The sequence below is a fragment of the Bombina bombina genome, chromosome 12 (assembly GCF_027579735.1).
Source record: "Bombina bombina isolate aBomBom1 chromosome 12, aBomBom1.pri, whole genome shotgun sequence".
NCBI lineage: Eukaryota > Metazoa > Chordata > Amphibia > Anura > Bombinatoridae > Bombina > Bombina bombina.
Window position 1 is genome coordinate 30,384,668 of NC_069510.1, and position 13,549 is coordinate 30,398,216.

The 13,549-nt window shown below is 36.3% G+C and overlaps 1 protein-coding gene across 1 annotated transcript in view; it reads left to right on the forward strand.

Moving 5' to 3' along the window:
• The window catches only part of QSOX2 (quiescin sulfhydryl oxidase 2), an 89,814-nt gene that overhangs the window by 21,704 nt on the left and 54,561 nt on the right, over positions 1–13,549 (forward strand). The window contains exons 2-4 of the mRNA XM_053696127.1: positions 6,266–6,366; positions 10,174–10,222; positions 12,833–12,938. Of these exons, the coding sequence (XP_053552102.1) occupies positions 6,266–6,366; positions 10,174–10,222; positions 12,833–12,938 (256 nt within the window). The remainder of the gene's footprint in view (positions 1–6,265; positions 6,367–10,173; positions 10,223–12,832; positions 12,939–13,549) is intronic.

Sequence of the window (13,549 nt, forward strand, 5' to 3'; positions counted from 1 at the left end):
CCTTGTTTAAGCAGCTATTGGCCATGCAAATATCTGGTGTCAGCATTTTTAGAGGAGAGGGGAGGTCAGTAGAAAAGAGACTCTGCCTCAAATTCCCTAAAGCCAATTTTTTTTTTTTTGTGTTCATCACTTTGTGTGATGTGGAACAGTCTGCTACGTCTTTTGTGTACTTCTGAATGGCTGGCCATCTGTTCCCGGATGCTTGCAGTTCCCTCATCTGTCAGCCTGTCTGGTGTAACTGAAATCCCCAGTCAGCTGTTGGTCGCGTGCTTGTTCTAAAAAAGTGTCTCTTTTATATATTTATGAATTTACTGTGCATTGTTTAGAACCTTCTGTCTAAGGTTGAAAGTATTTTGATACAACTGTTTTTGTATTTTGATACAATCCTTCCCTCCCCCCCCAACATATGATCACAAAATACAATTTTTCCTCCCACATAGTTTCTTACTGAGAAATAACTAGCTTATTGTTTTGCTTGTTGACGTCTAGTAGCCTTTTGTGATACGTTATCAGTTCCTGGAGCGGCACGAGAAGGGTAAAGGATAGAGAGAGAGTAACTGGCAGTGCTACAAACCTTTAGAAAGCAGGAGAGGCATGTGGGTAACAGAGGGAGGGGGCTGAATGATTTTTTTGGTGTAGTCGGGGGCTGACAAATCTGTTTAAAATTTAGAAGCTAGTAAGAAAATTTAGGAGCCAAAAATACTTTTAGGAGCCATACAGTGGTATTTATATATAGATACATAGAGATTAACCCAAAGGTTAGGAGCCAGTAGCTTCCTGGCTCCTAGGTTCGTCGAGCCCTGCTCTAACTTAATAATAATAATAATAATAATAATATTATTATTATAGCATTTTATTTTTGCACATTTTATATCACTTTAGTGCACGTCAGCCTCTGATATTCAGATTTTTTTATATTGGCTTCTGCTTGGCATGGTTAACATTTAATTTCTGTTAAATGACATTGACGTGTTTTTTCTTTTTCTATGTAAACAAAGTATATATCAGCAATTAAAGAAACAGTCTACAACAAAATTGTTAGTGTTTAAAAATATAGATAACACCTTTACTATCCATTCCCCAGCTCTGCACAACCAACATTGTTATATTAACAAACTTTATAACCTTTAAACTTCTAAATGTCTGCCTGTTTCTAAGCCACTACAGACAGCCTCTTATCACATGCTTTTCACAAGAGGCTGCTAATTCATGTGAGCCATATATATGACATTGTGCTTACTTACTCCTGTGGAGTTGTGCAGGGCACATCACTTAATTGTCTAAAATGCAAGTCAGTAGATAATTAAATAAATAAATAACCCTGAGATAAGGTAGCAGTCTGCAGAGGCTTAGTTATAAGGTAATCACAGAGGTAAAAAGTGTATTAATATAACTGAGATAAGGGGCAGTCTGCAGATGCTTAGATACAAGGTAATCACAGAGGTAAAAAGTATATTAATATAACTGAGATAAGGAACAGTCTGCAGAGGCTTTTATACAAGGTAATTACAGAGGTAAAAAGTATATTTATATAACTGTGTTGGTTATGCAAAACTTGGGAATGGGTAATAAAGGGATTATCTAGCTTTTTAAACAAAAACATTTCTGGAGTTGACTGTCCCTTTAAAGGGACAGCAAAGTAAATGTTTGTGATTCAGATAGAGTGCATAACTGAACAACCTTACAATTTACTTCTATTATTAATTTGATTTAGTTCTTTTGGAATCTTAGGTGAGCTCAGGAGCGTGCACGTGTATTTAGCAGTTCATGGCTTCAATATTTGCAGCACTGTTTAACATCGCTATAAACATTCACCTAGGATAAGTCTTTAATAAAAATACCAAAAGAATGTTATGCTCTATCCAGTTGATTTAAGTTTAAAGGGACGGAGTACTGTAAAATTGTCTCCTCTTTAATGTGTTTTCCAATTATCTATTTTGCCTGTTGGAGTATATTAGATTAATAACAAATAACTTTTTGCTTTATTTTGCCATTTGAAATAGCTGCTTATGTGTGTTGTATACCCACCTATACTGAACATTTCAGCACTTAAAGGTGCATTCCAGCCAATAATGAAATCCATATGGATGCATTTCAGTTTTGAATAGAAGCATTTTTGTAATATACATCTATAAGCAAAAATGCTTCTAATAAAAGCTATAGCTGTTTCAAGAATGTATTTAAGTATGCAGCGTGCACCAGCATTTTAAACACAGCACTTGGTCAGAGAGCCTAAGCTTCTTGTACCATCTGGTAATGACTCAATTTGTTAATTTCTGACATGATACAAGCCCCACTTGTGCTCTGAGCAGCTGCAGTATTTAAAATGCTGGTGCACTGAGAATATCTAGTTATGCTTTACATGCACGTGCAGAGAAAAATGCTAACACTAAAACAAGAAACATTTTTGCTAATACATGTGTATTGTAAATATGTTTCTACCCAAAGATGTAATTCATCTACGTGCATTTTCATTTTGACTGGAATGTCCCTTTAAGTGTTCACTATGGAAAAGCTGTGTAACCAGGAAAATAAAGTACACTCCCAGTGGGGGGGTCATAGAGATAAGTCCTTCAAATGTTCATTTTCAGTCTCTAAGTATGCTAACAGCGATCACATAAGGAGGCTTTGTGTGTGAATAAAGATTGATAATGTAAGGAGCATTGATATCTCTGTTAATCCAATCCATTTTAATGGGCTGTGGTTTCAAAGGTCAAAACCAACTAGTTCGTATTAAAAAAATAAACCTAAAGGAACAATTTCCCATTCATTTTATACTCTTCAGCTGGTATAACAAGTCATTGGAAACACATTAAGGGGAATAAAGTTGTACAGTACACTGTCCCTTTAATTTTGATTTAACTCTCCTTTTTAAAGGAACAGCAAACATGTACAATATATTTCTGTGTTGCTGTAGAATAACATATTAGCCAAGTCTAAATGATTTTAAAGTAAATCAACATGTTGCTTGCTGCAATTGTTTGTCAATAGACAAACGCCATCCACAATTTTCCTTTTTTTGTAGGATCCAACCAGGGCTTGAGTCTGCAGACAACAAGGCTAACCGTGGTCGTAATATTAGTATAAAGTGCATTGTTTTGCAGTTTTTATCAATCAAAGCCAATCGGGGACAGATATGTAGCAAGGTTAGACATGAGAAGTCAGCAGGGTGCCCTTCCAGACAATCCACAATTTTTAGAGCTAACGTTACAATGTAGTTTCATTATTTATAATTTCATTACACATAACTAACCATTTTATATAAAAATCCGATGGTGTTTTTTTTTTTACAGTCTCTCTTTTTAAGTAAAATGAGTTTAAATTAAAGGGAAGTGTGTGATTGTGTGTATCTGGTTCTTAGGGGTTTGTTGCTCATTGGCTTATAGAGACAGCTCCCACATATAAGTTGGTTTTATTCAGCACAGGAACGTCAATTATTAAAGGGACAGTCAAGTCCAAAAAAAGCTTTCATGTTTCAAATAGGGCATGTAATTTTAAACAACTTTCCAATTTACTTTTATCAGCAATTTTGCATTGTTCTCTTGGTATTCTTAGTTGAAAGCTAAACCTAGGAGGTTCATATGCTAATTTCTTAGACCTTGAAGGCCGCCTCTAATCTAAATGCATTTTGATAGTTTTTCACCACTAGAGGGTATTAGTTCACATGTTTCATATAGATAACATTGAGCTCAAGCACGTGAATTTACCATGGAGACAGCTCTGATTGGCTAAAATGCAAGTCTGTCAAAAGAACTGAAATAAGGGGGCAGTCTGCTGAGGCTTAGATACAAGGTAATTACAGAGGTAAAACGTGTATAATTATAACTGTGTTGGTTATGAAAAACTGGGGAATTGGTAATTAAGGGATTATCTATCTTTTAAAACAACAACAAATTCTGGTGTTGACTGTCCCTTTAAGCGCTTTGTCCAAGTGGATGTAGATCTACGTCATGGACATATCCCATCGTACCACATAACATAGATCTACTACGTATATAATGTTGCAAGAGCAAGCAGCAAGTCTCGGTTGTCACTTGACAACCGAGACTTGCTGCTTGTGTGCTTTAGGCATCTGCTTTCATATAGTAACACTGTCTGTGTCACTGTCTGCAACGATCATACGTTGGTGCCAGTGGGAGGAGAGGTAGGTTTGTGGTACAGCGGGGTGAGGGAGGGGCAGGACCCTAGAATACAGAAGACAAGTTTGGAAAGAAGAGCGAGGAATGGGTCCCTACACTACAGATAATGGAGAAATCAGGGTGGGGGCCTACATAACAATCGCAGGGAGGTGGTGGCTACAGATAAAATATTAATAAATAAAAACTGGGTAAGTGAGAGTGGGGAGGGTTACATAGCTGATTGGGAGGGACCCCTACACTGCAGGAAAAAAAAAATCCCTAAACTGCTTTAACCACTAATCACTTCACTGTTGGGAAGCGTGGTGCACAGCTGCAATTAGCGGCTATCTAATTACCAAAAAGCTATTCTTGCTATTTCTGAACAAAAAGGGATCCCAGAGAAGATTTTACAACCATTTGTGTTATGACTGCACAAGCGGTATGTAAATCATATCCGCGAGAAACCCAAAGTTTGTGAAAAAGTTAACAAATTTTTTTTATACGATTGTATTTGGCAGCAAAATGGTGACATTAAATAAAATGGGCCTAGATCAATACCTTGGTTTGTAAATGTATTTTAGATGGAACCAAAAAAATAATAAAATTGTATCCCTTTGAAAAAAAATCCATATTGGCTATATTTTCTTAACCCCTTAAGGACTGGACATTTCAGACGAAAACTTCCCCCAAAAGCCCAGAGTATTTTTGCCATTACTACATTCAAACATTTTTTTTTTTTAGAAGACAACCCAAAGTATTGATCTAGGCCCATTTTGGTATATTTCATGCCACCATTTCACCGCCAAATGCGTTAACTTTTTAAAAATTTTAGGTTTCTCACTGCAATTATTTACAAAGGGCTTGTGCAATCATGGCACAAATGGTTGTGAAAGCTTCTCTGGGATCCCCTTTGTTTAGAAATAGCAGACATATATGGCTTTGGCATTGCTTTTTGGTAATTAGAATGATGCTAAATGCCGCTGCACACCACACTTGTATTATGCCCACCCACTCATGCCCCCTCCAGCAATGGGCCGCCCACCCACATCCCTCCTTACCCTCCCACCAACGATCGGCACCACCGTTGGTGGCCCTCTCTGCATCGGTAACTCTGTGAATCTATTTCTGCATTACCCCACTCATGGGGCATGCAGAAATAGCACAATCTCGCTATTTTTAGTGCAATTGTGGCAGAGAGAAGCCCAGGCAATACAAACATATTTGCAATATACATGTATTGGCAATAATACTTCTAGTAAAACTTATAACCTTTTTTAGAGTTAGATTTTTCATAGTGAGAGCGGACATGATACAATGTAACGTATCATCATGTCCGCTGCACATCGATAAATGCCGACAGCATACGCTGGGGCAATGCCGCCCCCTGCAGATTCGCAACATACCGGCCACTAGCAAGATATGTCAATCATCCCGATCGGCTTGATTTCTGTCCTCGGCCTCAGAGCAGGCGGACAAGTTATGTAACAGCTATCTTTTAGGCCGCTGCTTCATAACTTTTTTTTCGGCAAGCCTGAAGGCTGGCGCGGAAACAGGGTCATCAAGCTCCATACGGAGATTGATAAATCGGCCCCTTAGTGTTAACATTGTTCTGTGCATGTGAAGCATAGCTATATATTCACAGTGCAGCTGCTCAGAGCTCCAGTGGGGCTGTATCATGTCGGCAATTAGCATGTTGAGTCATTACCAGATGGCACAAACACCTTAGGCTCTGTGACCAAGTGCTTGTACTATAGCTATAGCTTTTATTAGAAACATGAATCTTCCAAAAATGCTTCTATTCAACACTGAAATGCATTCCATGTGGATTCCAATTTTGGCTGGAATGTCCCTTTAACTGAGAAATTGTGTTTTTAACGTGATTCTGTGTTTCCATTAGCAGCCTTTTCTTAATGTGTAGTGCTTTGTTTGGTATTAAGTGCACATATTCAGTAACATGCAAACGGTGTGCGTTTTCTATAGATTAGTTTATAGATACCCGACAGCTGAGCTCTGTTGTCAAACGTTTCATTGCTAAAATTACACGTGGGGAGCAACCTAAGGCTTTACTCGCTGTAATACTATCAGAGTGCTGACATTACCTTTATTGTACGAGTACAGCGTTTCTTTTTTAACTCTTTCTTTTGTAGATTGGGAAACTGTAATACGGATCGGAGTTGTAGACTGTGCAGAGGAGGTGAATTTCGAAATGTGCAAAGAGTACAATGTTCAGTTTTATCCAACATTCCGGGTAAGCTGTGTATTTTGTATACTTTTTTTAACCGTATTTACAGCATTCATGAAGTGTCTTGCAATGAGTAGGTGAAACCCACATTTTTTCTTTCATGATTTAGAAAGAGCATGCAAATTATAAACAACTTTCTAATTTGCTTCGTTCTCTTGATATCTTTTGATAAAAAGGAAATCTAGATAGGTTCAGTGGCTGCACATAGATGCCCCGTGTGATTGGCTCACCCATTTGCATTGCAATTTCTTCGACAAAGGATTTCTAAAGAATGAAGCCAATAAGATAATAGAAGTAAATTGGAATGTTGTTTAAAATTGTATTTTCTATCTAAATCATGAAAGAAAAATGTTAGGTTTAATATCCCTTTAAGGTTACTACCTATAAAGCCTATGTATTATGGGTAATTTTCAAATTTCATAACTGTAGATCTGTGAAGTTGCTGAAATCTTACAGGACAGTTAAAATGGCATGGAAGTGACGCATAAACTAATAAACTTATTTTTATTATTGTACTGCTTAAAGGGACATAAGTGCAAAAGCACCATGCTCTAATATGGTAGTGTTTTCTTGTTGCACTGTATTGAACTCCTGCAAAAGTGCTTAGACACATAGTTAAAGTCTGCTCCAGAGCAGCAATGAACTGCTTGGAGCTAGCAGGTGAGCCAGTGACAAGAGTCATGTGTGTAGCCACCAATCAGCAGCAGGCTCCCAGTAGTGTAGGATATGTACTTATGCTTTTCAACAACAGATATCAAGAGCACAAATAACTTTTGATAATAGAATTGAGTTTAAAAGTGTTGTATACTAGCAATAGTGCAATAATAATAGGGTCTAGTACAAAAATTTAGGAGCCATACAGTGGTATTTGTATATAGGTACATGGAGAATAATGGAAAATGCTTGGAGCCTAGGGTAACATTCTAGTAGCTAGTGACTCCTTGGTTCCTGTGTTTGTCAAGCCCTGCTCTAACATATTATAGCATTTTCTTTTTGCACCTTTTATATCCCTTTAAAGGGATAGTCTAGTCAAAATTTTAACTTTTATGATTCATATGGAGCAGCAACTTTCTCATCTACTCCTATTATCAATTTTTCTTCCTTCTCTCAGTATCCTTATTTGAATGTAAGCTTAAGAACCCGCCCATTTTTTGGTTCAGCACTTGGGTAGCGCTTGCTGATTGGTGGCTACATTTATACACCAATCAGAAAGTGCGATCCAGGTGCTGAACCAAAAATGGGCTGGCTCCTAAGCTTTTACATTCTTGCTTTTTCAGATAAAGATACCAAGAGAATGAAGAAAAATGGATAATAGGAATAAATTAGAGCAGCAATTTTAAGCAACTTTCTATCTGAATCATGAAAGTTTAATTTAGACTAGACTATCCCTTTAATTGTCCTCTCATTTATTCACAAAACCACACCTTCCTTTGATCTTTGTTTTACATTGCTGGAGAGTAACAACTGTGTTATAGCAAATCCCTTTCTTGGCAGATTCCTCTGTGACTTTCTATGAATATGAGCCAGCAAAACTGCGTCTATACCTAATGTGGCATCACTGAGATTGGCTGTAAACGAGTTCTCATTTAAAATACAATGAGGAATACAAAGGGAAGAAGATAGCTTCCCAGGCTTATTAAAAGTTGGTTTATACAATTTGTGTCCCTGTGCACATATACTTAAAGGGATATGAAACCAATTTTTTTCTTTTCTTTTATGGTTTCTCTTCATTCTCTTGATATCTTTATTTGAAAAAGCAGGAATGTAAGCTGACGAGGGGGCCCTTTCTTTGGTTCAGCACCTGGGTAACGCTTGCTTATTGGTGACTAAATGCAGCAACCAATCAGCAAGCGTTACCCAGGTGCTGAACCAAAGAAAGGGCCATCTCGTAAGCTTGCATTCCTGCTTTTTCAAATAAAGATACAAAAAGATTGGGGAAAAAATGTTAATAGGATTAAATTAGAAAGTTGATTAAAATGACTGTTTTATCTGAATCATGAAAGAAAAAATGTGGGTTTAGTGTCCTTTGTAAAGGGCCATGGAAGGGAAACTGTTTCTATTTTAAGTTATTATCGGTGTGTGTATCCTTTGTTGAAAAGTAAACTCGGGAACGTTATGGCAGCAATGTTGTTTAACATTGTTGCAAATACTACAGCCATAGTGCTAAAGACACGTGCACGCCCCTCAGCCTACCTAGATATGCTCTTTAACAAGTGATACAAATATAATTATGCAAATTAGTGTTTTTTTTATATCACAGGTCTGTTTGATGCAAGATTTTTACTGTCCATTTAAAGAAACAACTTTTTACCCAGATACATATTTACTGTGGTTTAGGTATAGCGTCAGATTCTTTGCACACAAGGGTGTGATGTCACAGAAGGCAATTTCACTAAATACTGTAACATCAACAGTTGACAAAGAAATTAACATTTTAAAAGGAAACAAGGAGCGAGAATTTCACTATGTTCCTTTTAAACAAATGTATTAGCTGCTGATAATGACTCTATTGTTGCCACTGGTAGCCTTTTTTAATATATATTTAAAGGGATACATTTTTTCTTTAATGATTCAGAGAGAGCAGGAATTTTAAGTAACTTTCAAATTTACTCCCATTAATTTACTTTATTTAAAAAGCAGGGATGGGAAGCTTAGGAGCCGGCCTGTTTTTGGTTTAGAACCTGGGTTACGCTTGCTGATTGGTTAGCCAAATGTAGCCACCAATAAGTAAGCACTCTACAGGGCTCTGAACCTAAAATGGGCTGGCTCCTAAGCTTTTACATTCCTGCTTTTTAAATAAAGATAGCAAGAGAACAAAGGAAAATTCCTATTAGGAGTAAATTAGAAAGTTGCTTAACTGTTGCTCTGTCTGAATCATTTAAAGAAAAAAATTGGGTTTGGTGTCCCTTAAACCCCTGCAAAGTGGATAATTTTTTAAAGGGACACTGAACTTGAATTTGTTCTTTCATGATTCAGAGCAGCAATTTTAAGCAACTTTCTAATTTACTCCTATTACCAATTTTTCTTTGTTCTCTTGCTATCTTTATTTGAAAAAGAAGGCATCTAAGCTGGACAGCACTTGTTTATTAGTGGGTGAATTTATCCACCAATCAGCCAGAACAACCCAGGTTGATCACCAAAAATGGGCCGGCATCTAAACTTACATTCTTGCTTTTCAAATAAAGATACCAAGAGAATGAAGACAATTTGATAATAGGAGTAAATTAGAAAGTTGCTTAAAATTGCTGCTCTGTCTGAATCACAAAAGAAAAATTTGGGTTCAGTGTCCCTTTAATTTAGTATTAAAGTGCTGATAGTTATCCTGTTTTCTGAAAATGCTCAGATACTTCTGTCTAACAAGTCATATACAGCACTCCCAGAAGCCACCTGACAAATATTGTTTTAAGTAATCATTTTCCCCCCATCAAAATATAAATATTACATTTTGTATAATTTTAGTGTGATATCTAATGATGGTTTTGTTTGTTGAAGAGCATACATAGAGTGCACGTCTCGGGAGCACTTTATGGCAGGAAACATTGCTGCCATATAGTGATCTTGCAAATGTATTACATTATTAACAGTATTTTCTTTTCCAAAAACTGCTACTTTATAGTTCTCCAGTCACATGCATGCTCCTTAGCCTACATTTCAACAACAGATGACAAGTGAACAAAGTAAATTTGAATATATATTTTTTTTCATTTTATGCTCTATCTGAATCATGAAAGAAAAATATTTAACTTGTGTTATCTTTCTAGAATATTAAATGCAATATAAAAGTTAAAATGAGTTTTATTTTCCCCCCCCTAGTTTTTTAAAGCTTTTACAAAGACGCCAGAACAGGGCGAAAACTTCAAAGGTAAAATAACTCGGTGCTAATATATAAATGTGTTTTTACCAATTTATTTTGTGTGTGTATGTGATCACTAAACAAATGTATGATGCTATACAAGGGGCTGTAACACTTCACTTGTTTTCTTTGATATGTAAAGATATTTGAAAAATGAAAAGGAGATTAGTCAGACCAAGGCTTGACAAATTTTGTTCAAAATCTAGGAGCCAGCCAATAAATTAAGGCGCCATAATCCTTATGATATTATATATCTCACACACCTTCTCTTTCTATATGTAATTGTAAGGGAGAAAAAAAATCTCAGTGTATTGTCCCTTTTTAAATCCTAAGAATAATTGAGGCTAGAGTGTATTTTGTTGAATGCAGAATATTGACCCTCCTTCATGCTGCTTAGTGGTTGGTTGATAAGTGTAGGACCTCATTTATAGCTGCACTTAATTGGTCACAGCAAAGAAAGTAAAATAAACAACCTTTAAGAGGCTTTTAAGTTTGTTTTTCTATCAAAACCGTTTAAATGATTTTAAAACCTTTATGTTTACTGGAACATTTATATATTTCAAAAGGTATTAAGCAAAGAAAAACAATGTTTTAAAAAACAGGGACGTCTCCCTTTAGATTTGCCTTAATAAAAAACGGCTTTACCACCTTAAATTTAGAAGAGCCTTATTACTCATAGGTATTTGTATTTTTAAGTCTTTTTAGACAAAACAATATAAATGTGTGTTTGCCTTGATAAGTCTTTTATGGACTTTAGGATATCGGTTCCCAAAAACGTTGCCGTTCAGTCCCTAATGTCACTATGTGACTATCTCAGCAGCTTTCCAAATCACCTGCTAGCATGATTGTGTGATGCAGTCAGTCAGCTCAATTATGGCCCTATACAAGATCTTGATAAAGCCCTATACATTGGGTGAAATGCGTCAAATTGCTGTGGGGTGCCACTTAAACTGGGAGACCGTTTTTGGACCAGTCAGAGTACAGCCATAATTCAGCTGACTGACTGCATCACACAATCATGCTAGCAGGTGATTTGGACCAAACAGCAGAGAAGTGAAAACGCTAAGATTTGTGGAGTGGAAAACGCTTTGAAAGTTTGCGTGCTCCTTATCCTTCCAAGGAGGGGCCGTGATCCTGCTGCTGGTGAGTTCCAGTCTGTATTTCATTTGCTGGCCAAGAGGCTCTGTTATTTACACGCAGTAAGGCTGCTTTGGAAAAGCTGTTTAAAAGCTGGTTTGGAAAGCTGCTGAGATAGTCACATAGTGACATTTAGGGACTGAACGGCAACGTTTTTGGGAACTGATATCCTAAAGTCCATAAAAGACGTATCAAGGCAAACACACATTTATATTGTTTTGTCTAAAAAGACTTAAAATTGCAAATACCTATGAGTAATAAGGCTCTTCTGAATTTAAGGTGGTAAAGCCGTTTTTTATTAAGGTGGTATATTTTTTAACGCTAGCAAATCTAAAGGGAGACCTCCCTGTTTTTTAAAACATTGTTTTTATTTGCTTAATACCTTTTGAAATATGTAAATGTTCCAGTAAACATAAAAGGTTTATTTTTTTGCTGCATAATTAGTGCTGTATACACTGACACAATTGTGCTGTTTAGACTAATACAGATACATTGCTGCTATAAATGCTGCTATTTTATTGTTGTTGAGCTATTGCTATGGTTTGTTAAAACTGTTGCTACAAACACTGCTATTACATTGTTGTTGATATACTGCAACTGGTTTTTAAAATTTGAATATATATTTTTTTTCTATATATGTTCTTTATGCTTAATACCTTTTTGAAATATAAAAAAACTTTTTTAGTGAACATAAAAGGTTTATTTCTTTCTGCATAATTAGTGCTGTATAAACTGACACAGCTGTGCTGTTTAGACTAACACAGATACATTATTGCTATAAATGCTGCTATTACATTGTTGTTGATATATTGCAACTTTTTTAAATTTGAATATATATATTTTTTTCTATACATAAAATAGGGAATTATCTTTATAGTCAGAAATGTTTTGGATTTATCTAAAATTGTTTAGAAAAACTTTGATATTTACTCCTTGTCAGCTATGGAAGCACACTTTTTCATTCTTTAAAACATCTATTAAGATGGTTTACTCTAAATTTGTTTGGTAGCTAATTTTTATCATGCATATAAAAACAATGCAATTAAATGTTCTTTTGCATGAAGATGCCTTATTTTTATATTGAAACATACCATGCATGCCTATTAGTGCAATATTCATTCTTATTGGCTGATGGGTCAAATCCCACCATTGTACTGGCGGACAGAGACAAGCCTCTAGAAATGTGAAAACACTCAATAGGTTTATTCAGTACGGCAATATCTATTGTTCATTTCTTTATAATTTTATTAAAATACTGTGTTTTATATGCAAAAAAATTTGACTTGTGTATATTCCTCCTTGTAAAAGCGCAACACACTAAGGTCTGTGCAAATCCAGATCTTAGTGTGTTGCGCTATCACAAGAATAAATCCGGTTCCGAAAAGAGCGAAGGCGTGAGTAGCCACTGCATTTGGCAGCTAACAAAAACTGAATGCACAGGCCTAAAAACAAATCCCTTAACTGTCACTAACTTTGTTTTAGGATCAGATCACGAGGTACAAACTGTCCGTCAGATGATGATAGATTTTCTTCAGACTTCACCCCCTGCAAACAAGCCAGGCGCCTGCCCTTTGTTAGAGCCTATTAGGTAAGCTGCAAGTACTCGTAGAAAACCCTTTATCAAAACTACTTGGGACTTGAAAAGGTTTGGATTTTGGAATAATTGCATTTTTGTAAAATGGGTCAGTTTGGAGAATGGATGGGGCCGATTTATTATATGGCGGGGAGGCATGATTGGCTGTAGCGAATCATGTCCGCCCATGATCGCTAAATACCGACAACGTATGCTGTCGGCATTTAACATTGCACAAGCATTTCTGGTGAAATGCTCATGCAATGCCGCCCCTGCATATTCGCAGACAATCGTCCGCTAGCAGGGGGGTGCCAATCATCCAGATCGTATCTTATGTCATTTAGGCAATATTTACAGTACATTACAGCTTATACATCTGAAGGTAGTTTTACATCATTTGTAAAACTTTTGTATACATAGGTCCCTCAGAAAGCTCATACAGTACTGTAATCAGGCATGTTATGTTTGTTGTTTACAGGCAGAGATGATTTGTGGCTTACGTATCTGCTCAGGACCAGCAGTGCTCTGTGGTTCCCAAGTAGCATTTAAAGTGCACTTTGTATGGGGTTAAACACACAGCATTGTATTAAAATGATCTGCTTTAATGAAATAAAGCATAATAATAA